Source organism: Neolamprologus multifasciatus, chromosome 6 (assembly GCF_963576455.1).
Source record: "Neolamprologus multifasciatus chromosome 6, fNeoMul1.2, whole genome shotgun sequence".
Lineage (NCBI taxonomy): Eukaryota > Metazoa > Chordata > Actinopteri > Cichliformes > Cichlidae > Neolamprologus > Neolamprologus multifasciatus.
Genome location: NC_140444.1, coordinates 3,511,228 through 3,538,653, shown reverse-complemented (window position 1 = coordinate 3,538,653; position 27,426 = coordinate 3,511,228). Strand labels below are relative to the sequence as shown.

At 43.0% G+C, this 27,426-nt stretch overlaps 1 protein-coding gene across 12 annotated transcripts in view; it reads left to right on the top strand.

Moving 5' to 3' along the window:
- Positions 1 to 27,426, top strand: part of rims1b (regulating synaptic membrane exocytosis 1b) — a 106,643-nt gene that overhangs the window by 57,376 nt on the left and 21,841 nt on the right. Inside the window, exons 9-26 of one of the 12 annotated variants that reach the window (XM_085161957.1) lie at positions 282 to 405; positions 505 to 561; positions 1,753 to 1,799; positions 1,886 to 2,010; positions 2,097 to 2,227; positions 2,371 to 2,542; positions 4,935 to 5,088; positions 5,265 to 5,321; positions 9,005 to 9,158; positions 12,146 to 12,262; positions 15,062 to 15,124; positions 15,515 to 15,592; positions 19,981 to 20,100; positions 20,819 to 20,902; positions 21,923 to 22,000; positions 22,427 to 22,492; positions 23,429 to 23,650; positions 23,970 to 24,076. In XM_085161957.1, the coding sequence (XP_085018083.1) occupies positions 282 to 405; positions 505 to 561; positions 1,753 to 1,799; positions 1,886 to 2,010; positions 2,097 to 2,227; positions 2,371 to 2,542; positions 4,935 to 5,088; positions 5,265 to 5,321; positions 9,005 to 9,158; positions 12,146 to 12,262; positions 15,062 to 15,124; positions 15,515 to 15,592; positions 19,981 to 20,100; positions 20,819 to 20,902; positions 21,923 to 22,000; positions 22,427 to 22,492; positions 23,429 to 23,650; positions 23,970 to 24,076 (1,956 nt within the window). The remainder of the gene's footprint in view (positions 1 to 281; positions 406 to 504; positions 562 to 1,752; positions 1,800 to 1,885; positions 2,011 to 2,096; positions 2,228 to 2,370; positions 2,543 to 4,934; positions 5,089 to 5,264; positions 5,322 to 9,004; positions 9,159 to 12,145; positions 12,263 to 15,061; positions 15,125 to 15,514; positions 15,593 to 19,980; positions 20,101 to 20,818; positions 20,903 to 21,922; positions 22,001 to 22,426; positions 22,493 to 23,428; positions 23,651 to 23,969; positions 24,077 to 27,426) is intronic. The other 11 variants (XM_085161947.1, XM_085161955.1, XM_085161949.1 and 8 more) reach the window with 11 other exon arrangements.

The window sequence follows — 27,426 nt, the reverse complement described above, 5'->3', positions numbered from 1 at the left end:
CAAGTTTTAAGTGTAAGACCATGCAGCACCCCTCGTTTTCTCCATCAGATCCACCCCTCGGTCATCCAGCGTCAAACAAGCTTGAAGTTTCACAAACGGACTTTTCTTACCAAAGGGTGATGTTATGGTGACAATGTCCATGTTCTGAATACAGCCTTTGACTGATCATCGTCGGGTTTTTGTGTGGAGCACCCAGCAGAAAAGTTGCGCTGCACTTAACTGCACACTGAGGACATTTGATTTTTCCGTTTGACTTTAAGAAGCATTAATCTTGTTTTCAGGTGATGAGGTGTTGCAGTGGAACGGGAAGTCGTTGCCAGGAGCAACCAAGAAAGAAGTGTACAACATCATTCTCGAATCCAAGGCTGAGCCTCAAGTGGAGATTGTTGTTTCGAGACCTATAGGGTGAGTTTGCTGTTACTAATGTGTACTGGTCATTGTTAAAGTACCACGGCTTTGATTTTCCTTCTGACGGACTTTTGATGTGTCTCCTTTATCTAAAAGCTCTGTGAACCGAATTATGTCCAAACACCTCTTGAGAAAAGTGTATAGAGCACATCAGTAAGTAGAGTTGCTGAAATGGGTGGAGCCCCTTCCCAATGTATCTTCCCTGAAATCCTTCAGATCCAAGAAAGACATCCCCTTTTTTCCACTTGTTCTTCAGTCCTTGGCCACCAGCTGTCTTTCCCACACTGTTAATTAGGGCTGCCACGATTAATCGACTAGTCACGATTACGTCGACTATTAAAATCGTCGACAACTAATTTAATAGTCGACGCTTCGTTTGAAGCTTTGTAAGATCCCAAAAGACGCAGGAATAAGTTGTAGGATTTAAGAGTGTAATAACGGACTGAAACAGAAGATGGCAGCACTGCATGTACAAAGATGCCAGCTGCCGTTAAACCCCGAAGAAGAAGAAGCTGTGTCCCAGAATTCACGCCCAGCTCAGTTTACAACAATGGCGGCAGCTAGTTAGTTTTAATATTACTCTTATTATTCTTTCTGGGTCACAAAATAAACGTTTAACATATTTTCAGGCGAGAATGTAGCTGTGTAAACCTCAAATATCTGCTCAGTTTATCAAGACACCACATATTTTCAAAAGCGCTCCGACGTTTTCGGAGATGTCTGTTAGCCATCAGCTAGCTCGATAGCTAGCTGGGGGCTAGGCTAACTAGAACCGTGAGAACACCGGACTCCCGGCAAATCGTTTTCAAACCCACCGCTGTCTTTCGCTACTCAGGTTAAACATGATATATAAGTCACTTAGATAACTTCAAAATGTTATTGTTTGGCTTTTTTTAGTATTTTATTGGTTCCTGATTAAATCGGTTTGGCTGAGATTAAAGTTAGAGTTTTTACACAGCTGAATAAACATCAAGCAGATTAAACTCCATTGAAACAATCTGCAAATGTCATTAAAATTTGATTTAAAAATTTAACTCTCATCTTGTCTTTATTTTTAGTTAGCACATACCTTAAACACTTAAAGCTGTAAGCTAATGATAGTTATATAAGAGCAGATGCATGCTGGTGCAATAAGCTGTATGTTTTATGTCCAATGGATGCATGATCTGACTAGTCGACTATCAAAATAATCGTTTGTGGCAGCCCTACTGTTAATATGACTGACTGTTTTTTTTCTTCTTCTACTGTGTTAGAAACTGTTGTTGTTTAGAGATATATGCCAGCTGAATGACATATAGTAAGGGAAGATTTGTATACACTCTGTGACTCTTCTGCTTTTTACAGAGACATCCCAAGAATCCCAGAGTCCTCCCACCCTCCTCTAGAATCTAGTAAGTTTTTATATCACCAGCTTAACAGGCTTTATATTTTAAAATGTGCTTTCAGTTAATGTTTTTTCCTATTATTCATTCTGTTGATCCCTCAGCAGGCTCCAGCTCCTTTGAGTCCCAGAAGATGGACCGTCCATCTATATCCGTGATGTCCCCTACTAGTCCCAGTACTCTCAGAGACATTCCTCTGGTTCTGCCTGGACAGCTCTCTGTGAGTATCAGGAACAAACACAATTAGGTTCATCTAACTGGATATAGATTCAAAAGGATGCTAACTGCCTTTATGCATTGTTACAGGTGAAGCTGTGGTACGACAAAGTGGGCCATCAGCTGATTGTCAACGTCCTTCAAGCCATAGACCTGCCATCCCGACCAGACGGACGACCTCGAAACCCCTACGTCAAGATGTACTTCCTGCCTGATAGGAGGTCAGCTCATTGTGTTCATTTTTACTTATTCAGCATCTCACGAGTATTTCTTCATCTATAGTTTTTATTTTGAACAATAAAAAAAAACATACTGTTCTCCTTCTTGCACACTGAATGAATCCATGATTTCTTCTCTCTTCCAGTGATAAGAGTAAACGACGGACTAAAACGGTGAAAAAGAGCGCTGAGCCCAAGTGGAACCAGACCTTTATTTATTCCCATGTTCATCGGCGAGACTTCAGAGAGCGCATGCTGGAGATCACTGTGTGGGACCAGCCTCGAGTCCAGGAGGAGGAGAGTGAATTCCTGGGCGAGGTGCGTGACAGCCACTGTCCAATCAAAGCCATTTTATTGGTTGAACTGTAAAACTTGTAATAGACACATCAAATTCCCTAAATCCACATTTTAACCTTAGTAGAAGAAACATATGTAAATGGTAAATGGCCTGTGTTTGTACAGCGTATTGTTTACATTTTCAAAATTAAAAAAATAAGGTGGAGATCAACTGAGAAGACCAGTTGCTAGATTTGCTGGACTTTAGGAAGAGGGATGTTGTCCCATTATTGTCTGGTAGAAGACTCCAGCTGCTTTACGGTCCTGGTTCTTCTTTGTGGAACCGTTGGTTTCATGATGCTCCAGATGTTTTTAGTTAGTCTGAACCTCAGGTAGGCCTAATCACTACACAAACTCTTCTACATCTATCTGCGGTATCTATGCTGTTGGAATCGATACAGTTTGGCATCATCTAGATGCAAAATGGAAGGTCTTCCCTGAATGTCAATGTAGATGTCATATAGAGGAAAGCATGCATTGCTCTAAGGCTACGTTCACACTGCAGGCGAAAGCGCATCAAATCCGATTTTTTTGACCCTATGTGACCCATATCCGATCATGGTGTGACAGTGTGAACGGCACAAATCCGATATTTTCAAATCCGATCTGGGTCACTTTTGTATGTGGTACTGAATCCGATACATATCCGATGTTTTAGAAAGCGACTGCTGTTTGAACGGTCAGGTCGCATTAAATTCGTCTTTTACGTCACTGACACAAGACAGACGCCAATTATCAGCGCCAGAGAAGACATTGCGAACGCCTCCTGGCCATCCAGTGTAGATGTCAGTGAAACTGTTGGGAAGACAACGTTGGAGAAACGTGAACATTTTATTTGTACTGTATAATCTGCAGATTCTGACAGAAATCTGCAACTATCCTTTGAAGCAGCGCTCCTCTAATACAGCAATAAGGATCATTATTAGGTTATTTACATTATTATGTAAATAACAAAATAACTTAAAGCAAAAATTGGGAAACATAAAGTCCGAAGTCTTTATATTAATGGGCCATCAGTCAAACAATACTGTTTGCTCTGTATTGTTTGTGTGTGACGTCTTCTTTTGCGCATGCGGGCCGCTTTGAGCGTTCACACTAGAGCGCGTTTGCAGTCGCATTTTATTTGTAGTGTGAACGAGCAGACAAAAAAAATCGGATTTGATCAAAAAATCAGAATTGAGCATTAAGACCTGCAGTGTGAACGTAGCCTAAGACGTGTAGATACTGTTGAGCATTGACAGTGTTTGAACTCTTCTTTAGTCCAGAGGACCCTATTATTTCTAGCTGCACGTCATGATTCTAGTCTGCAAGATTCGGTATTGGACATGTTCATAGTCACTTTCTCCAGTCATGTTTCCCTGCACCTTAATGTGCCAGTACCGAGATCTCGTTCACAGTTTTTCATGTCTTCTTCATAGTCTGTCCACAGTACTTCGTCATAGTTCAGTCCTGGTCTTCATTCATAGCCTTAGTTACTCCCAGTTTAGGTTTTTAGTTTTGTCATTCCCATAGTTTATGGTTTGTTATTTTCCCTTTCTAACAGCCCTGATTAAAGGCTTAGCACAAGTTTTGCCTCCAGCGTCTGTGTCCGCACCTGGGTCCACCAAACATACTCTCCACACGGTCTGCCCTCGCCGGCCGTGACACAATGTTTTAGCCCCTCCCCTCTTAAGCTCCTCCTCTCTTGGCTCTTAAGTAGACTTTCCTCTCATTGGCTGCCTCTCATAAATAGATGGTCAAAACAGCAGGCCAGAGCTGTTTTGGAGAAGAAATGAGAGATATCTGGTCTCACTGACTTCATTCAGACAAGTATAGATCATTTACGTCAATAATTCCAGATAATATAATTACATAAATAATTCCGCCAGCTCCCAAATGTTCCCCAATATCCCATAACTGGAAATCTTGGGATTTTTACTATGTTTTAAATTAAAGACACTTCTGATTACATCAGATGAAGATGATCGCAAGCAACCATAATTTATCCATAAAGGATTTTTTACTTACAGGAGTCACAAAACAGCAACACAAACTTAAAGAAAACAGTAGATAAAAGAATATAAACTTCAAAAGAACTGTTACTCTAAAAGCAATAAGAAAGTGAAAACAGTTTTTATAAATGGTGCAAACATGTTTCTCAAATACCCGTCTGTGGAGAGAATAACAGGGGGAACTGTGAGAAACACCCATCACCCAAAATTTGCTAAGTCTGCCTAACATATGATTTAATTTGTTGTATATTTACTGAATATGATTGCCTGAAGTTTCATTCTCTGAGTGGATGAAACTGATTTTCTTTTAAATGTCTTCACACGTGTGAAGATTTCTACTTTCCATTTTTCTCATGTGCCACCTCCCTTTCTGTCCCCGTCAGATCCTCATAGAGTTGGAGACGGCCTTGCTAGACGACATTCCTCACTGGTATAAGCTCCAGACACATGACGTGTCCTCTATACCTCTGCCACAGCCCTCTCCATACCTCCCACGGAGACACGTCCACGGAGACAGCCCCAGCAAGAAACTACAGAGTATGTGTGTTTGTTTCTTTGCAGGCTGCGTGTCCTTTAACCAACAGTGTTTGAGCGTGGCGGCTAACATTTCCTGTTCTGAGCCTTCTCCAGTGTCCCTCTCAGCGTGGGAGAATCTCTCAACCTTACCCTGTCTTGTGTGTGGGTGTTTTGCGTGTGCGTTTGTATGTGTGCAGGGTCTCATCGCATCATTGATACAGAGTTTGATGATGGTTTGATAGTAGTGACTAAAGGTGGGTGGGGGTCATGGTTATTGAGCGTTTCCTCGTAGTAGCCTGTAGGTGCCCAGCACTGCGTGAGAGAGCATCCTTGTGCATCCTCCCTTCATGTCCTGTGGAAACCTTTTGGGTCTGCTTCTATAAATGTCTAAAAATTTAACCTAAATTAAAATAATTAATTCAACCTGAATCAGCAAAAACACCCGAAAGTATTTTGCAAATCATCACATTTCTTACTGGGGTGCAGATTCTGAATTTTTGCGTGAGGCTGCATGAGCATTTTCTCCTCTTTTGCTGGGTCTTAGAAACACCGACGCACTGAGTGCATGCTGCACTGCAGAGCTGCAGTAGTTCACTGCCATTCCACTACGTCTCCTGCAATCCTGCATGCTTCTATTCCTGCTCCTTACTTCACCGAAAGCACACCGAACACAGACAATAGAAGACATTTTAGCTACAGCTGCTTTGCTGGCTGCCTGTTTCTGCCCTCGCTTCAGTTCCAGTGTGCATTGATTTAGACATTAATGCAATTTTATTTAATTTTTTTTAGTAGCCTTTAAAATGCCACAAGCATGATCAGGATACTATTTGAACATTACTATGATTTTATTTTATTTTCCTTGTCATTTTGTTTTGCTTCAAATAACAGAAACACAAGCTCTGTACTACAATACCCACAATTCTTAGCCACAGCTTAAATCGTGCACCACAGGTGATGAATTCATTCAATCAACTATTCATTCATTGGCCAAAAAAAGTGTTAATTTTAGTTGCAGTGCAAGTGTATACCTAACTGCATCTTGAGAGTCAGTTTTTATACATAGGTTTTTGGGTTTTTTTGTACTTATCCAACCAGCGATGCTTCCTGTGTATTCTTAGAAGCTCCCCAACTGGCTGCTACCTTTAATGATCCATACAAGACATGACTGAGACCTTCGCCTCACTTCACTTTGCACAGTTCTGTTTCACATCCTGTCGTTCATATTTAAAGCTAGAGTTGGCAGACGTCTAGAAAGACCAAACCCCGCCCCCAAAAACACCAAGCCAATGTCTCGGTGTCTCTGCAGAACACAAGTGGGTGTTCATCAACCGTCAGAGGAGGACGAGCAAAGTGACCACTGGCCTCTGCGCTCTACACTCCCGTCCCAGAATCTTGTCAGATTGTTGTATACCATTTCCAGTAATTCCCACGTACGGTTAAATCAAAGTAAAGTTTGCAGTTTTACATCTTTGCATTGGTGGCCAAGAGTATTTTCTGTATCATTAACCATTAATGAAACTTTTAAATCGTAGCATGTCACATGATCCCAAATGTGAAGAGGTCATAAGCCATACACCCCTCTCCTTTCACCCTATGTTAGCTTGAACTGGCCCCGACCCTTCTGTGGTATGAGAAAATGAACGAATGGGTGAAGAGATCACACTAAATTGGGAGCAATGTCTTGGCACACCACTCAACCATTCCATATAAGGTTAGGTTAGGGTTAGAAGCAACGTCGAGGATTTCTGCCAGCCTAGTTAATGGTTCAGGGATGGCGTCACTGTTTTTTGACTCCTTAATGAAATGTCCTGCAGCCCCCTCTCTCCTATAACTGTCCTAACTCCACCCCCATCAGACAAGCTTCAACATATATAGGCTATACATTAGGGCTGGGCGATATGGCCTAAAATCCATATCGCGAAATAATTTGAAGCACGTGCGGTAATGATATATATCGCGATATATTCTTTTCTTCTGTATAACATATTTTCCACACTATAAGGCACACTTAAAATCCTTTAATTTTCTCAAAAATCGAGTGTGCCTTATGTATGAATTCTGGTTGTGCTTACTGACCTCGAACCGATTTTGGTGTGCAGAAATCTGTTAAAAAAAGCTTCGCGGAGTAATCTGGGTCAAAAAACTCTGTCAGCTTCAGGTCCCACAGTTAAACGAACACTAAGAGTTAAAAACGGTCTAAATTCTTTCATCTTTAATAAAATCATCAGCGTTGCTGCTTTACCAGGTGTAACAATTAAGTTTAACATCCAGGCATCCATGAAAACAGAATTTATTAAATTTAACGGAGTTAGAAGTTAACAGGAAGTTAGCTCGCTAGTTTACACCTAAACCTGACATAGCATGTTCTGACTTAGAGATTTTTGAAACTAATTAAAACGTACAGCTCTGCTACCACTTCCAACATAAATGAAGACAGAAAACTAAACAGCAGTGACGTTTGCAGGGTTACTGAAGTTAGACTAGCTGGTATATAATGTTGTGCTACGTGATTGCTAGCGACACAGCTATGTTAGCATAACATTAGCATAGTGAAGCTATGTTAGCATAACATTAGCACAGTGAAGCTGGAGGATGAACGCCAACTTTCTTTCCACTTGATAAAAGTTAACATGAGGGATTCTGGTGGTCAGGGACAAATGCAATCACATAGCAGGATGCTATACACGGCCAAACTTCAGTCAGGAGAACAACTGAGATTATTCATCCACAATACGAGGTTAGTTACTAATATACTGCAACAACATGGGAACAGAGCAGCTGCGAGAGAATTCAACATTAATGAATCAATGTTACGGAAGTGGAGGAAGCGCAGTTTTTGGCTTTCCCCATATTTCAAAAGTGCTTCATCTCTTTGCTATGACTGTCGGCATAATTTGCAGATGATAATGGTTGTAGCCGCTGCGATGCTATCGACCAAAACAGGCACAGCTTGATGACATCATCAACATGCGCTATCGCGATAGAGCGGTATAGTCAAAATCTCTATCGTTGGCCAAATTTATATAGTTTCTATCGTATATCGTTTATATCGCCCACCCCTACTATACATATGCTCCAGCAGCCAGAAGGCCATCAACCAGCTACATCAAGACCATCACAGAAAATTTAACTTAGCATCTTACCAATCCAGGGAGCAATGAGAGGTGCTGAATATAGTTTGTCATTGCTCCGTGGTGATGGTTAATATTCGCTCCTGAGATGAGATGTTTTAGTGCATTAAATGTCCCTTTTTTGGGCTGCTTTGCAATGTACGTAGTTTCTGTCGGTGGAATAGCCACTTTTAATTCAGGAATATCTGCCACTTAGTAAAGGGAAGTTCCTATGAATTAGGGCCAATTAGAGTGGCTTCTCTTTGACCTGTGATTGGCCAGAGTCTCCCATCACAAAGCCAGGAGGAGGTGGAGAAGTGTAGGTTTCTCTCACACAACAGGAGATGTTTTTTTTTCCTGTAAGACTGAAACATTACTGCCGATCTCAGCTTTAAATGAGGCGAATGCTCTGTTACTGCATTTTTTTCTGTATCATGTGACTTACTATAGCTTTGTAGGCTTGCAACTGTAAATGTCTGATCTGTCATCTCATCAGCCACTTCATGGGATTAAAACAAGCTGAGCTCATTTGCAGAAGCAGTCACATGACCAGCTACACTGCGTTTGCAAGCTGCTTATTTGCCTGTAAAACATCCAGATGTGATGTTTTACAGTCTGTAGGTGAATGGCACCTGTAACGGTAGCGAGTAGTATTGACTCATTACAACTGGTGCACCCTTACCTAAGGACACGACTAATGCCTGGATGTGTGTGAGTGTTCGTATCCCTCCTGTGTGTATGTTATATCTGTGTGAATCTTGAAACGTGTATTTTTGCTTGTTTTGCACGTGTTTGTGTGTCCACACTGGATCTGTGTGCGGGTGCAGGCGCAGAGCGTAACTCCAGGGAGAGAGAGCGGGGCAGCACGTTGGCTGTGCCCGAGCAGCAGCGGCCCGTCCAGCACCGCTCGCGCTCGGTGTCGCCTCACAGAGAGGACACGTGCAGAGCTCGGTCTCGGCCTGCACACGTGCCCATGCAAAGGTGAGTTACACCGGCAGGTGGGGGAACCCTAAAGTAAAGCTTGACGTTGCTTGTTAGTTTGTGGACTGCAGCTGCGAGGATTACTGCTCGACAAGTCCGCTGCTGCATTGTTCTGGTCACGGCAGATGGCTGCCCTCTTTTGAGCCTGTTGGTTTCTTCCTGTTAAAAGGGAGTTTTTCCTTCCTACTGTCACTGCTCACAGGGTGTCGTCTGATTGTTGGTGCTTTCTCTCTGTTATTGTAGGGTCTCGATCACTTTTAGCCAACTGTTTGTGTTATTTGGTGCAGATAAATACAAAATAAAACCAGTATCGGTACCAAATAAAAGAAGATTTATTCATAACACACAGGAAAAAAGTGTTAATGATAAAAGTTAATGAGTTAATGATAAAAACGATTTAAAAAAATAACGATAAAACCCCTGAAAACCATAAATTTCACACACGAGCCTCAACTCTCACGATCCGTGGCCCCGGGATTGGGGACCGCTGCACTAAACCATCTGAGATGTGACGTTACCAGATTCCCTGCTGGTTCTTTTAGTTACTAAATCAACATAAAATAAAATAATAAAATATAAAATGTTTATTTAGTATTTTATTGTCACTATTTGCTTTTGAATTTAAGCAGAAATCAAGAAAAAAAATTGATTTAAAAAAACCAAAATGAAGCTCAGGGCTCAGCCTGAGCGAGGCTGCTGTGTGTAACAAATGATTTAACAGTAAAACTGTAAACAGTACAGCTGTGTAACGCAGGCGGGACAGGGCCCAGAATGCAGACTCACCGAGACGGGACTTAAACTCCAAAATGCAGCTTTATTTACTGGGAGAAAAAGCGACACAAAACGAAAAAGTGAAACCTAAACACACGGGGAACACAGCTGACACGAATTAACGGGACGCCACAGGGGAAGCAGAAGTTGGCTGTATCCCAATTCAGGGTCTGCAGCCTCAACGATCCTCAAGGGCCGCGTACTTAAAGACCGCTAAGGCCGGAAGTGCGAGGCTTGTGAAATGGGACGGTCTAGCCTCCGTTGCGCCGCCCAGGTTGCCTAGCAACCATGATACTAACAGCTGGAAACGTTTCATACAGCTTTGTTTGACAGAAATGAAGGAGAAAATCTTTTGTTCATTTGTTTGTTTGTTTCTACATGAGCTTTGATCATTCTCTGTAAGATTAAGCTCAGCTATTGAACGGCGTATATTTTAAAGTAAAGGCTTTAAAACCAAGTTAGTACAAACGTCACTAATGTCACATGACTTTGCCGACATGTGGCCAACAGTAATGTTTTAATGTTCTTCGTTATTAAACATTTGCACATAAATAAGTGACATAATATTCAGTACTTACTTAAAGTTTACTCTTCCGGCGCCCCTCATCCGCCGTTTTTTTTCGGCAAAATTATCAACACCCACCGCCGCGCTATGCATTCTGGGATATGTTGGGCCACGAAGTCTACACCGTCACATCCTTAAAATTCAGGGAAATGAAGGACGCATTTGAGGGCCGCATTTCGAGCAGCCTTCGAATCGGGACAGCCTTCGTCGCGTCGCTGTGACGTAAGCGGCCTTAAAATGCGGCCTTTAAGGCTGCAGACCCTGAATTGGGATACAGCCCTAGACACACCGAACATGGAAGCCCCGAGACCTTCACAATAAAACAGGAAACGGAGGAACATGACAGAAATGGAGGAAAGGCAAAGAGGGAGACAAGAGAGACACGGCAGACTGGGGAAACATGGATAAACATGACAGGCAGGGGGAAGATAGAATGAAACAAGGGAAACAAGACGCAAGAACTCACACAACATATAGACACACAGAGGGCAAAACAGAGATGCTAAACAGAACAGCCAGATTTAAAAAGTAGATCGTATTCACCATTCTGACAGATCCCATCCCAGTTTGGGGAATATTTAATGAATTTACTTCTTTGGAGACCCACATATGGATGCTTTTGATGATGCTGTCTATAGATTTCAATAATTGGAACAGCTGGAAGAGACAAACCACCTCAGTTCTTGTTAACATTTCATTAACCCAGGGAGAAGTTCAAATCTAAAATGTTTGACCCACAACATGGGTCACATTTCGTGGGTGGTTGATCTGGAGATTTTTTCTGCTTTTTTCCCACAATAATAAGAGTTGTACATCAGTGTCTAATCACACTGGGTAATGTATCCTCTCTCCAGGAAACCGTCAGTGAAAAACACATAAAACTAAAACAGCAGAGAGCTAAATATAACCAATGCAGAATACGGAAGCATAAAACAATAATCAACAAAAATAATAAAAAATGTAAAACTACAAAACCCCAAAACGTGCCAAACTCAAAACTCTGGGCCCAAGACTCAGGGACCTTAACTGATACGCTAAACCAATCTATAAACCAGAAAACACCACAACAGAGCACAGCTGACAGAAAATCATTAGCTGTGTAAATTTGTGAGTTAATGTATTTGTTTCCCTTTGCACGCTCAGGCTGCATCTGAAATGTCAAATCGACATCTTAGAGCTCTGAAACTTCAAACTTTTAGCTCTTCGGTGCGCTCAGCTCTGATGCTGTCCCGAAGCCAAACGAAGAGCGACAAATCACTTGTGTTTGAAAAGATCGTTACTCATTGAATTTTTGGTGATAAATAACCAACAAATGGACTAATTGACTTTGTAATGTGCCCTAGTCGCTCTTCTAGCTTGTGTTCAGCACAGCAGTTGCTATGGTAAAAGACATCCACCTTCCTGGTACTGAAAACTCTGACTTTAGGCTCAACATACCCAAACAACACATTAATCTCGCTTTGCAGTGCAGGCAGCATTTACCTAGAACGTTTCAATCTCAGCTCTTACCCCTGCTCATCGTGTCTCTACATCAAATCTTCAGTCAGGTCTCAGTAAAGTGAGAATAAACACGATAAAGTCACAACTTTATAGTTTAGACTGCACTCATTTTCACATTACATATAGAAATGACATGTTTTCTCATCATCAGGAGTTTGGATGAGATCCACCAGAACCGCCACCACTCCCACTCGCCCTCCCATTACCACGAGCCCCACTTGGAGCACCAACGCTCAGGTGACTCGGACTACGAGTACTCTGAGGACAGGTAACCTGTTGTTGGAATCTCCTGGGATCTTCAGGATGAGGGGCGGGGCAGTGAAAATCTCTAGTTGACTTTTTTTTACTTGTAATGAAAGAAAGATTGACACATGTCAGATCAATGGTTGATTCTCTAACAGCGAAACTGGCCATCATCAAACATGAACTTCTGGGGCTTTGACACAATTATATATATTTCTCAAAGGCTGAATATTGTTTTTGTTTATGTGTGTGTAATGTGATCTTGCCAAACTATTTTCTACTAATACTACTAACAGAGTGAAACTACCCATATGGAAAAGAAATAGAAAAAAACTTGTGGTAAATGTTGAAGTTTATTTTAAAGTTTAGGGTTCCTTCACACAGAACATGGCATGTGCTGCACTTGCATGTGTATGAATACTGGACCTCTGTTCTTCTTTGCATTAATTAAAAAGATTTGTTAGACATGTAGAGCAACAGAAAGAAACACAAGCTGTGTTTACACACTTGTACGTCCACTCGACTGTTAAAACACACCCGTGTACTGCTGGTGCCGTGGTTCTGGGTTAGAGTTATGTGCAAATAATTTCTTTATTTTCTCAGTTTTTACACTGATTCAAGTTTTACTTCCTGTTGTATCGCACGCACAGCACTGATATTTTACTTCTGAGTCGCCAGATTGTGTCTTTGATGGTCAGATGGTCTTTTTGCTGTTAAGCAGTTTCTGGGAATCCTCGTGTGTATCTTGGGTTTCCTTGCATGTGGAGGTGTTTATGAATGACTTGGGTTTTTGGAGAGTTTCTTTTTTTCCTTCCTTTTCTTAGATTTTTTTGCCCCACATGATGCAAATTTAGGATTAAGGATTTGGATTTGGGCAGATTCCACCACTTTGAGGAAAAATGGGCTTCTGTGGTGGTCCCGACTCAAAGTGTGTTGTTGTATAATTGAGTGAATTGAGATGCTGGATGCTTCAGTTTCAGATTGCAGCAGTGCAGTTATTATTAATAATAATAATAATAATAATAATGGATTGGATTTATATAGCGCTTTTCAAGGCACTCAAAGCGCTTTACAATGCCACTATTCATTCACACACACATTCACACACTGGTGGAGGCAGCTACAGTTGTAGCCACAGCTGCCCTGGGGCAGACTGACAGAAGCGAGGCTGCCATATCGCGCCATCGGCCCCTCTGGCCATCACCAGTAGGTGGTAGGTGAAGTGTCTTGCTCAAGGACACAACGACCAGGACAGAGAGCCCGGGGATCGAACCGGCGACCTTCCGGTTACTGATACGCTTCCCAACCCCCTGAGCGGCGACCGTGGCTTATTGTCTCCTTTATATCTTTAAATCTGTTTACTAATAAAAGTGGCCTTTTTTGCAGTTTCTTCATGCAATATAATTGTAGGAAATTAAATCAAGTGCACATTAAATGTGTGCGAGTGTGGCTGTTTACGTAGACACTTATGTGCACCGAATAGTCTCACGCTGATCGCGGCAAATTGTGAAAATACAACAACAAAAGTTGTTGAGCCTTTTACGACACGTAATACTAAACTCTTCTAAGCTAAAGAGAATTTAACAGCCCTGCTTGATAAGAACATGCCGCTGTGCTGACGATGTATTCTACGGAGCCCCACAGGGGACATGGGAGAAAAAAAATTAAGACGGACTTTTGCGAGATCTCGTAAAAGTTTTGCGAGATCTCGCAAAACTAACTCGGGAACTCGCAAAACAAACTCGGGATCTCGCAAAACAAACTCGGGATCTCGCAAAAGTTTTGCGAGATCTCGCAAAACAAACTCGGGATCTCGCAAAAGTTTTGCGAGATCTCGCAAAAGTTTTAGCCGCATTCCCGTTAGCTTCAAGCTAATGGGAAGAATGCGGCTAAAACATTTGCGAGATCCCGAGTTTGTTTTGCGAGATCTCGCAAAAGTCCGTCTTAATTTTTTTTTTCTCCCATGTCCCCTGCGGGGCTCCGTAGTATTCAAACCATGCAGAGCAATGCTGTGCAAAAAGTTGCTGCAGTTCAGGAAAGAACCTCAGTGAACAGGAGAGGAGTGAAAAATTTGTTATTCAAGCAAAGACAGATTATTTTAGTTTCCACAAATACATCAACAGTGTCAACAGTGCATCTGAAAGGAAATGCCACACTGTCACGTGTGGAGAGGAAGCAGCTGGTCGCTGTGCTTCGTGCCTCGTCACAATGGCGGCTGCTATACTCTGTGCTGCTGCTGTTGATGATAATGACTCACAGAAACGTGTTTTACTACAGTCCAAACACATAAAATGTAAAACTGCATTTATGTTTGCACAACCTTGCACCAAAAACATGATGGAAATTTCCATTTCGGAGTTGCAGACTCCAGATTCATTCTGAACGATCTCACCGGCGCCCACAGAGTGGGAGTTGGTCAGTGTTTTGAGGTTTTTTTGGGCTATTCTTGCTACTGCAGCCACTGAATGTGGAAGGTGTAGAGCTTTTCTGCTGTTAAGCCATCATAGACAGTGCACAGCCCCCTTTTCATTGCAGAGGCACTTTTGGACTCAAAATAGAAAGTGCACACCGTAGTGGCGTTGCATGCCACTTTCTTAAGAGTTGTTTGTAAACCATGAGTATTTACTACAGGAGTGTACGCACAGGTTTATTCTAAGTCTTTTCCATATGGGATTCTCTGCTGTTGAACGGAGACTTGATTGAAATCTCAGATTTATGATTTCCTGGTTTCTGTCATTCATAACTTCACTTTACCTGTCTGAGTTGCCATCCTCTTCTTTTGTGTTGTTTTTCATTTGTTCACCCATCGTCATGCCAATGACAGTGAGGTCCTGGAGATGCACAGGTCTATCCGGGGCGGGAGTGCCGAGTGCCTGCACACAAACAGGTAAAAAGAAAAAGAGTAGCTGTCATCGTTTCCATTTTCACTATACTTTAACAACTCCATCTTAACTCTTAAAGTTGGCCTTTTTAATGCAAAAGGAACATGCTGGTTATGGTTATGTCTGTTATTTCTGCTTTTCTGCACATGCATGAAGACAAAAGTGTCACGAGTAGTTGTAGCACACATAAATTCAACTGTCTCGTAACAGTGTATGCGGGGATTTGAGCCCCGCTCGGCACCTGACCTCAAAGAAGGCAAAGCTTTGTGAATAATTTCTTTTATTTCATTTTTTTGTTGCCTTGGATGTCTTCTCTACATAACAGCAGTTATGGATTGTCTTTCCACTTTTTTCTTGTCTTCCTTTACGTGCATGATCTCCGCTCATACAACAAGGAGCGTAGGTAGATACAGCAACACCCTCCCCCCCAAAATGCCCCTGTTAGTAAACGGTATCCATAAAGACATTTACAGGTAAGCTTTTAGCGTTAAAGGCAGTCCTGCAAACCCTTCTCTGTGCCTGTCCAGCTTTCCCAGACTCATTTGTGGAGTTGGTGGGCCATTTATTCGTGGCAGTGATCTCTCAATGCAATAAATGCCCATATGTCTCCCCAGCCGCTGTGCTGATTGTGCGTGCTGTGGTCGGAGTGTGTGCCAAGTTGCTTTGTCATGGTGCCGCTTCAGTGAGATGTGTTGCTTTCCCATCTGCATTACACAATCTTTTACATGAGCACACTGCTAATCTTACATGTGTAGCCCATCAACTACAAATCATAAAAGAAACACAATTGGAGTAATTGAAGTTTCTAGTAATGCTGTGTGAGGGTCTAGCAGAGCTACTCTGCACACTTTGCACGGGCAGCTCACCTGAACCAAACAGTGAGTCTGGAGATATTCATGTGTGAAAACAGCTTGGGTGACGGGTGACCAAAACTTTTAGGGCCAAGGATCCATTTAGGGACACAAAAGCATGATTGTAACACCAGTTTAGCTATTTGCGACTTCCCCTTACTCGATGGTTTGGACGGACTGCAGCCAGCTGAACGTAAAGAATGAAATTACTGATTAACCCTTTAAGACCTACCATAGAACCAAGTCCGCCAGAGCTTATTATATTATTACATGCTGTGGAGCCATTTTTTGGGAGCATTTCAAGTTGCTACACATCAATACAACCATTATAGCCCAAATTTTAATAATATGTCTGCATTAAGTGCATAGTAATTACATAAATTGCAAAAAAGTGCAATAAACTACAAAAAAATTGAAAATCGTTTTTGTTTTTTTAACATATATTTCTAGTTAGAGAAATTTAAGAGGCTTATCCCTCAAAACTGTAAATACAAAAAAGTTGCACAAAATAGTTTCCCACCACAGGAAATTTATTTTGAGTGCCTTCATAGTTTTATTTTTGAAATACACCAATTTTAATATACTGCAGGAAAAACGAAAATAAATATTATTGTGCAAATTTGCAAAAAAGCAGCATATGCATCAAAATAAACTATTTCCAGCAGTGCAATATGAGTCCTAAGCATCCCAGAAACGACACAGAAAGTCATAAAGTCAAAGATAACTTTTAAAAACACCAGTATAGGCTCATGAGGCCCTGATGGTAAAAAACTACATTTCCGCTAAAATGGCGTCACTTCCAGTTTCGGGCAGGTCATGGCGGACATGCGATAGTTCGCGCTGACGTCTATTCCAACGTAGGAAGTGTTATGAACAGCTGATCGGATCGGCAATGCGTGTTTCTGGAATATTATGTTTTTGTTACTTCAAGCACTTTTTATGCAGTTTTTGCAAAACTATATGTGGAAGGAAACTGTGACCTGGGACAAGCTGATGGCACAAGATGTAAGTACAACTCCTCCGGTTTCATATGCAAAAAAAAATATTGCGCTAGCTCACGTGGTTGCAGAGCTACCGGGATTTAAAAATAGTTACGCAAAACAGAGCGTGCTGCTCTGACCGGCTTTAAAGGGTTAATGATGATGATGTAATTGGCCCTACAATTCTGTTGGAGGGCACAGTGGGGTTATTTTAATGCTGTAAATGATTCCCATACATATACAAATTTATGATTTATAACAACTTATTTTTTAGGCCCCTTGGCTTTCCTGAATCTAACACAACATCAACAGAGAACAAACTGAACTTGCTAAACTTTTAATTACTGTCGTTACTTTTATTCAACCAAGAAAGGAAACTCTTGACATTAACACTCTTTTGCTGGAGTGTCCTAAACCAAGACAGGCAGCATTAATCCGTCTACTTTTTGGATGGATGGAGAAACTGAAGCTCCCAAAGAAAACCCACTTAAATTCTCCACAGAAAGTCCCGTCCTGGGTTCGACCCCTTTTACTGTGAGGTAACAGTGCAGACCACTGAACATTTAAATAGCATTTTAACTCGATTTCTGTCTTCCTCCATGCTAATTAGAGCGCTGGCATTAGCATTTAGTTTAAAAGTGCTGTGGCTAAATGAAGCCGAGATGGGCTGTTAGCCTGTCTGTAGACCCTTAGGAGGCTTACAAACAAAAGAAAGTAGAAATGTGGAGAATGGAGATTGCTTAATGTTAAGAACTTTCACAACTTGTAGTAATCTTATGCAAAAACCATTGTTTGCCTCACAAAGTGTCCGCTTACCAGGTTAAACTTGGGGGCAGTGCCATTTAAGTGCGTACTAGCAAGGGCTTGTTGCCTGTTGTGTATTAGCATGAAGGGTTGCTAATAGTTATGACTAGGGATGGGTACTGGTATCACCGGTTCTGACATAAACGGTAGTAACCAGACCGAAAAGCAGCGCACATTTCGGTGCTTTTTTTTCCTGAGATGTGACACACTTTGAATTCTAGCCAATCATTTCACGTTTCCGAGGATAGTAGGCGGGTCCAGGTACGTACGTTCTTTTAGAGCAGAGCTACAGATTAAAATGCCCAAGGCGAAGCGTCAAAGTCTGGCTGTACTTCACAGCAAAATATGCAAACTCAGCAGCTGCAACAAGTGCTTTAAGCTGATACTGTGATACTGTCAAAGGAGGTAACACCTGGCGACGGATAGCGTTTTTTTTAAGCCGAAAAATGCGCCGTATTTGATAGCTTGCTGCGAGACCTCACACCGAGCACATCTAGTGTGGTGCCTGTTATCGGACCCGGAGTTAGCAACATCCCCAAAAACCTGAAGAGGAGAGTCCTGGCCCCTAGCCCTGCCAGTGTAGCAGAAATGATGAGGATGATGATGCAGCAGCAGCCGTTCTTCTCTGCGTGAGTAGCTTAATGTTGTTTGTGTGTAATTTACGTTGAGTAGGCTAACCACGTTATTACATTAATGCATGTAAGGTGAACTACCAAACACCATCATAGTTACATGCGGCTGTCTTCTTGTTTGATGGCAGATACTCCCTTCACCCTGGCCAAAAAGGCTAAAATGACCAAAGAAAAAGTGGAAAACAGTTAAACATGAGAGGTTTTTGGACAAAGTTTGTGTTTTTTCCATTGTTTAAGCTGCTTCCAGCCAAGAGTGATACCATATATGCCCCATAGCTGCAGAAAAGGCTAACATTGTTATCTTTTTACAAAAACACAGCTGAACATGAGAGGTTTTTGGACAAAGTTTGTGTTCTCCATTCTTTAAGCACCGGTTTGAGCACCGGCACCGTTTCAAAAGTACCGGTTTGGCACCGGTATCGGATAAAACCTAAACGATACCCATCCCTAGTTATGACAGTTAATTCCTCCACCAGAGCTCATAATGTCCACTAGTGACCAACTTTAACTAAAGAGCACAACAATTGGTTTTAGTCTTATTTAAAGGAACCTGATGTTTGTCTCCATCAAGTCTCATGAAAAAACCTGAATGATGCTAACAGCTGTAGCTTGGCTTGGGTTGAAGTTGCCAGAGTATCCTGATGATGACTGCTGGTTAAATGAAACCTGAGGATGCTTTGCAGCTGATGGGCTAACACACACGAAGTAACATCATTTTTCAGATGCTGATGATGGAATCAGAGAGTGTATGTATGTAGTATCTGCTTACTTTCCCTTTTTCCTGCTTCTGACTGCTTTCACAGAACAGTAAACGCTCATATATGTTTTGAAATATATTATTTCAGTGTCTCTCCAACATTTAAAAGCTAAAATGTATTCCACTCTGTATAACTTGGTGTAGCTTAGCCCCAAAAGTTTGAAAAACAGGGGGGAAGCATTCAAAAATCCTCACTTACAATCTGACTACAGCAAAGATGGTAGTAAAGGTAGAGCTCTTTAAGCAGATTCATTACAGTTGACTGGGGACATGTCCAGGTGACCAGTGCGGGGGAAATAGTGAGACTTGCTTCAAAGGTCTTTGGGGGACACGATGGGTTTTATGTGGACATTTCATGCAGGAGAAGTTCCCTCCATTTTTGTCTGTTCTGCTCTGATAACAGCGCGTGCATCCTATAGATCTGCTGCAGCTCGGTTTCCTCGCCACGTGTCGCCTCTGCAGCTTTAGATTGTGTTACGTAATCGGTGTTACATGTAATCTTCCTGTACGTATGTGTGCGGGGTCGATCCACCAGAGAATCTCTACACTCGGCTCTCTGAAGTCGCAGACTGTATGTAGCTCATCTCGTGGGCACGATGCTGCAGGAAGCCTTTTAATGGAGCTGTTACATAAGCTGTGGATAGGATGCATTAAAGCTTCCCTGCTTTATGTTGCCATGTAAATGTTCTTCTTCATTTGTTAATTTCATGTTGTTTCCCCTTCCTGCACTTATTTGGCTTGTTTCTGTCAGTCGTGTGTGTCATTTTTGTTTTCCTTTGCCTCTCTTTGCATGCGGGTCTTTCCCCACCCACTGTGGGCGGGGTTTCTGGCACACAGCTCCACCCTCCCCGCATGCCTAAAGAGCAAGCCGCCCCACAGGCAGGAGGGGGGCAGCGCCTTGCCCCGTAGCATCCTCACACACCGTGTGCTCAGGTTCACTGATGAGGTCACGGTTAGGTAAGAACACACCCACTTCACATGTCCTCCCGCCATTGGTCCTCTCGCCACCCAGACCTGCTTCTTTTTCCCTTTGGAGCGTGCGCTGGTAAAAGCAGGGTGTTACTCTTAAGCTCTTGTTGCCGTGTCCGTGTCAGGCGTTTGGCCTCGAAGCGTCATGCGCGACGTCATGCCATGGCAACGAGCCGGCCATCTGTTGATAGTAGCTGTTGTCAGCAGCATGATGTGACACGACACAGACGTGCAGCGGAGCTCTGCTCTCCTCGCTCGCTCCCAGACACACAAACCCTTCTCCCGTGTAGACCTGGTTCCCATGACAACCTCCCATCCGAGTGGTCTCACTCTGCGAGGCCGCGAGGAGTGACTGGCGGTGATAAATGGAAACGCAGCATCAGAGCCATTACCGTTTTAATGCGCTGTCTCATGGCCTCCCTTCTTCTCTCTTTGTCTCTCACTTCTTGTTACCTTTCTTCTGATTTTCTCTGGATTTTCTTTGTCCCCCTTTCTCTCATCAACCCTCCCTTTTTACTCGCTCGCCTCATCCTTTCTCTTTCTCCCTCCATCTTCACTCTTTGCCTTATTTTGTTACCTTTCTTTTGACTATTTCTGCTGTATCTCTTGTTCCCCTTCCCACTCATCATCACCTCGCCTCCTCCTCGCATCCTCTGTCCCTGTGCATCTCTGTTTCTCTCTCTGCTGCCCCGTTGTGGCGGTGCAGCGACCTGCAGCCGTCGTTGGACAGAGTGAGGAGCGCCAGCACCACGTGTCTGAGACCAGACTTTCACTCTACTGACAGAGACAGGTATCAGAAGAACATGCACACCATCACCTCTATCTGCACTCTTTTTCTGATGGAGTCATTCAACTTTTTGGGTGTTAGGATGCTGCATGTCTCCACTTCCCTTCACATCATGTGCCCCTTTCATACATGAGTAAATTCGCCATTATACACCCTCATTTAAAAAAAATAACCCAACTCAAACTATCTAGTCGTTTGCATATCTCAGTTCGTTTAAGATAAGATTATAAACCACAAAGGTCCCAGCAAGCATAACTGAGTGCAGCTTCTCTCAGATATTCTTTGCAGATATGCTTATTCAGTTTCTTCCCAAGAGTCATAGACTAAGATTGATTCCACCCTGCAGTCAGTAAACAGAAAAAAAAAATGGCAACATGGATGCTGTGCATTTATTTATTTATTTCCAAATAATAAGGTGAGGATAAGGAGAGAGATCGCCAGTAAATCAACAGCTTCACCTTCACACTCATCCCTTTCTGTACGTCTCTACCTGAGCTAGTAATCCACCGTTTCCCATTGGAGAATCCTGGCCTCAGACTTGGCGATGCTATTTCTTATCCCAGCTTCTTCAAACACAGCTGCAAACTGCCCCATTGTAAGCTGGAAATCCATTGAGCAGGTCCACATAGCCGCAAAAAGCTGACAATCGCTGTCATCTCATAGAAATTCTGTCCGTACCAATTATCACGAGCCCCGGTGGAGTCTGATTGCTGGTATAACTGCTGACCGAGCTCTTGTTAGGAACATATAGGGATGCAACAGCTGGTGACACCATGTTTGATCCTCTGTAGTCTGTGAGGAAGGTTTGATTTTACAGACGCAACAAAAACTGTTCTTATAATTCGAGTTCTTCTGGTATTTTTACCACCGTGTCAGTTTGTTTGCTCACAGAAACGTCTCTGTGGAGCTTTTACCTGATGTTGTGCCATGAAGTTGAAAGAAGCCTTCACTGTCCCTTTCCTCACTAACAACCTCTCTCCCACTGGGATGCTCCTCCTCCCTCCCACCTTCCCACCCCTCCAGGTGTTCCAACTCTTTGCCCCGAACGACTCCCCCAAGCCCCAGGATCTTAGTAGAACACGTGGCCCCTGAGGAAGACAGGTACACCGGGTCCACCCCCCTGTGCCGACCCCCCGACACTTCTGCTTGCCTGCTCATACGTCCCTGAACTCTCACTTGAAAGCCTTTCCTGTAGCCTGAAGCTTGTCCTGTAGTGATATGTACACCGTAGATCTCGTGATCAGCACCGCTTCCAACCCTTTTCCTGTAAATATTTGTTGTCTAAGGCTGTCTAATCTCTCCTTTGTTGTGCTGCACCTGCTTCTCTCTTCTGAATTTCTTCACTTCTCTGGCTTGAAAGCACTTTTGCAGCTATGCAACTTCCATAAACCAATAGAAAGACTGAGTTTGAACCCTTTTATAGTATTTCTTGCCCAGAGCTCAGTTGGGCCATTCTCTGCATCGCCATTTTCCACATCGTGTTTGTTTTTCTTCCTCTCTCTCTGTGGCCGCTGTGTGCCAACACAGGCAGTCTAACAGTTCTCCAGGTCCAAACTGTCCAAAGGGCAGCAGAAAAAGCCTGGAGGGGGACAGGTAAGATCATTCATTCATTCATTTACCTGTGTTTCCACCTCATAATCCCTTCCTTTTTCTCCAGAGGGATCATATTTAACCATCTGTACCTTTTGGTCATGTGTGGAATTTTCTTTTTCTTGTTCAGGTCTAAGAAATCCTCAGAAAGACCTTAGATATAAACACATGAATCCATATTTGTGATTTGTTTTGTACAGTAAATGGAGCTTCGCTGACAAAAACTGGGTTTCTGTGTTTTATATGTTTGTCCAATCTTCCCTTCAGTGTTGTGTACTTGCGCACCTCTGGATTGCTTCAGGCACACATCACAAAAAAGAGCCACACTTTTCTCTCAAAGACCTCGCACAATGCACAAGTCTGGAAAATTCAAAAAACAGCGAGCATGGTTCTGGCTCGGACCCTGCTGACTTCTCTGCTGAAGATAGAAGGCTATTTGGGAGGGTGTCGTTTTTGTTTGTTTTTTAATCATCTTAAACATTAAAGTGCAGTCAGTTTGACCCAGATGATGATGCTCTCCATCTAAACTCTACAGTGAAATTAGAGATCAGTGATGTGAAAATAGAGCTGAAGATAGAGGCAGTGCTGAAAGCGGCTCAGAGGTGCATGATGACACGGCCTTGAAGAACAAAACAGCTAAATTTAACTCGGGTCAAGTTTTTGATTGTTTTCTTGTATTATATTAGGGGTTTTTTTACGTTTCATAATTGTAATATGTTAAGCCCACCAGCTCTTCCTCTGTCTGAAACAAGCTGGTTTAGCCCCGCCTTCTGTAAGCTGACTTTTTCTGATTGGCTGCCCCTTTAGATTAAAAAAACAAACTGCAGGTGGGCCGATTAGACCGTGATTAATATGACCATCCACCTCTGAAACAGACTGTTTGTGTTGTTTTGAGTTGCTATCTTTCTGTTTTTATCCCTTTTTATTTGCTGATGGCAGTCGCATCCAGCCCACCTCTATCCTGAGGGGCAGTAGAGGGAGAGGAGGCCCTCTGAGGCCCTTTGGCCAGACAGTCCTGTCAGGGTCTTGTCCTAACTCACCACGGCTGGACAGGTGCATGCTGTTGCCAGAGCCCCGCCTCCCCTCACCTGGTTTCCTCTCTGTTACACTGAGTGTGCTGCTACTGAGTGCACAGATACTACCTATATCAGCCATATCCCAGTATGATCTTTATGATATGTTGCTCACTAGTGATGTGATATTTTTATAAATCGTCTGCACATAAAGTATTTGAAGTATTTTGGGGATCTGTAGAAATACTCAGACGCACTCGGTGAATCTTCCTTTGCTTCTCCTGCAGCTTCATTGATGATTCTGATCAGTTTCTCTCCTATCTTGACCTTTGACCTTTACCATTGACCCCAGTTTGTTGCTTCTGTGACTGAGTGTTGGGTCTCACTTGAATGAGAGATTAATCTCTTTATCGTTATATGTATGTATAACTAATTTTCGCACCTCCATGTGTGTTCATGTCCTGCAGAGCACACCCTTATGGCAGCCCGACTTCCCCGGCGGGGACTCCCTCATCAGGTCGCAGGGGCAGGCAGCTCCCTCAGCTCCCCGCTAAAAGCAGCAGCATAGAGCAAGGTGTGTTGTGTGTGGAGAAAAATTCATAAGAAAGAACACGTATCGCAACAGTTTGATAGCTGTAATTGTAACGGAGCGAAGGTGATGTTTTCACAGTGTTTGTTAAAGGAGGGAAACCTTCCTCCAAAACGGACAGAGCAGTGGAGCCGCCAAGGGAAAGCACACGAATTTAAAACTATAATTAAAATATAATTTATTATATTTAAATAGTTAAAAATGTAAAATGAATTAAAACCACCCTGGCCAGGGGACAACACAATAAAAACCAATAAAACACAACATTAAAAGTCCAGTGGCGTCCACCACGATATAAGAGTCACTAAGAATTAAAAATCCAGTGGAGCTGTGCAGGAGGGGAACCCGGCAGCGTCCTCGCCTTCCTCTCCACGTTCTACGCGTTCTAGGAGGGAGGCAGCGGCAGTCACTACTCTTTTAGGCAGCTTTCAGTCATTAAAAGGGGAAAGTCAAGAGACTTACCCCTTGGGTGGGCAGAGCTCTCAACTCCGCCCGCCGCTTCTTTGTAACCGCCAATCGGCACCGGCCCATCTCGTCACCTCCAATTCCCTGCAGACGCGTACTCTGGCCTCCTGTTGCTGCAGCAGTCGGACCGCTCGCTCTGCGTCTCTGGTTGCCGGCGCTGTATCCTCCTCTCTGGCTGACGCCAAACTCCACCAGCCCTCCGGGCTTGCAGGCGCCGCCGCCTGAAACCACTCACGCCTGCCCGTCTCTCAAGCTTCCTTTCTCAAGCCTGTTTTTGTGTGGTCTGCCAGGCCCTCTTATTGGCCTCTGGGACCTCCCAGGTGTGATCAGGTTTGTAATCAGGTAGGGGCGGAGTCTTTCCAGGACAAGTCACCAAATAAATACCATAAAAACATGCAGTAAACTCATAAAAACAAACCAATGTACAATATTAAAATATTAAAAAAGGTAAAACACAGCAAAACATGCATAGTAAAAAAAAAACCTAGAAACTTGTCCCTTTCCACCCCGTGACATAATCATTCACATCAAAGTGAATGATTACAGCTATTAAACTGTTGTCAAAGTGAATAACTAAAAGGATTTTTAAATGCATCAGGTTTGTCCCATAACTGGACCTGTGACATCAGAACAGCCCTGCGCCGTCACCTCAGCGTGTATTATAGTGGCGTTTGTCAGATGTCTGCTTCACACCCTGAAATTTAGGAAAACACGCCCCTTCACAACAGTAACCCAGGTTACCGACAAATGAAAAGTGCATGAAGGCCAAAGCACACCTTGTATTGTTCTTTGACTGACAGCAGTTTTGATGAATAGCACTTATCGACACCCTATGATTAGAACGTGCTAAAATTAGAGAGCCTTATAATGAGTAACCGTAGTGACTGAACCTGGTTTAAAATTCTGGATTGCAGCTCTACCAGCTGCAGTGCTGCACCCTTAAAAGTTAAACCCTCTAATTATGGTCACATATTGTGTTTTATAGCCAGGTGCTGGGACCTCCAGGTTGAAAAGGGTTAACAGCCTTTAAATTGTCAGTGCAGAGGAGTGCTGAGTAGATCAAACTCATGCACTTATGTAGGCTGCGCTCATATTTGACTCTGTGCCCACAGCTTCGGTGCCTTTAAGGTTTTTTTGCCCTGATTTTTGTCTTTCATCTGTCGGATTAGGAAGACGTTTAGCGTACGATAAATCTCTGTGTCCTTCTCGCCAGGAGTGAGATTTGAAAATTACATGATGCCATTTGAAGGACTGTAAAAATGCAGTGTTAGGTCACTTCAAACAGCAGAACTGAAGCATGACAAATGGTCACTCTTTAACCCCTCAAGCCCGGCGCTATTAAATTTCACCTGAAAGACAATATCTCCAATTTCTGTCACCAACAGCAGCACAACAGCGAAGGATTAGTCAAAGGAGCTTGCAAAGAAAAGCGTCTGGACTTCTTTAAGTTACTTGAAGACAAGCGCATGGCACAACACAGAAGAGCCACCTCCACAGGACAAGACTGAGCCGTCCATCTGCATCTTAAGGATAAAGGTCACTCTTTCGAGGATGCCAATGTTCAGGACAGATGGTTTGAAAGAGGAGTGAAAGAAGCATCTATGTCCACTGAGAGCGACCATCTTTGAACAGAGGCGGTGGTTTACGACACCAACTCTCTGCCATCTATAATCCAGTTTTGAGATCCTTCCCAGACGCCTTAACGCCCACTCACATCCTGGGCCATCTGACCTCAGGAATTCGCATGATAAGGTGGGGCCAGGTTTCATAATGAGCTCACCCGAAACCCTGGCTGATTGGGACCCACACCCAGTTCCACACCTTGGCTCAGGCGATTAGAGGATCATCAGGGGGTCCTTTTGTCCCTCTGTGGGGGGAAACTCCCACTAGGTTTATATCTGGGACTCCCCACCATTTGACCTTAGAACTGAAGAAGCTTCTCGGATGAAGGTGAAACGTCTTCAAGCAACTTAAAGAAGTCCAGACGCTTTTCTTTGCAAGCTCCTTTGACTACGATGACCTGGATGACTGAGAACCTTCACAGACATAGTGAAGGATTAGGATGTGAAAATGCATATAATGAGTCTCCACATCACAGTCACCAGGCTGGAGTGAAACGTTCAGTCACATTCATTAAAAAAAATCCTGTTTTAACAATTCGCAGCTGTAATTCTTCCAGATTTGACTCAGCAGAAAAAAAATCTAACATTCAGTCATAGTTTAGTCAGTTACACTGGCTCTTGTTGTTTGTGCTTTAATGACCTCTGGGGTCAAAAGGGTTAATTTATTTTTTAAACTCTCAAAATAAGAGCCTGAAACACACACAGTTCAGGGCAAAACAACAACCCTATCAAAAATCCCTGAAAGCAGTTCAGGAAGCTGTCAGCATAAAGTAAGTGCATCGAGATTTCTATCTGCTCAGCACTCCTTTGATTGAAAAAACAATATAAACAGGATGAAAACTGTGGAGTTTTCATCCTGTTTAGAGGGTTTTAACTGTAGGTGTAGAGCAGAGTGTGCAGGGACAACACTGCACCGCTAATGAAACCGATTTAGCCACATTCACTGGTTTTCTCTGCAAAGATAAATCTGTAAACACTAAAGTAGGATTTCACCTAACCATAAATCCAAATCCGGCATTCCCAGAAGACCTGGATTGGAATTTGAAATTTAAACTTTTCCAGTGCAGATCTAAAGTGTCTTTGAGTCTTCCTGATGGAGTTTCCAGTGCACATAATGCTCCACCTAGTGTCAGAACCCAGGTCCTGCATCCACAGGAAACACCATCCAATTAAAACACGTGTGTTTTATTTTTCTTCATGGGTTTTGCTTTTTTCTCAGTGTCATGCTTTTATCCATATCCTTTGTCT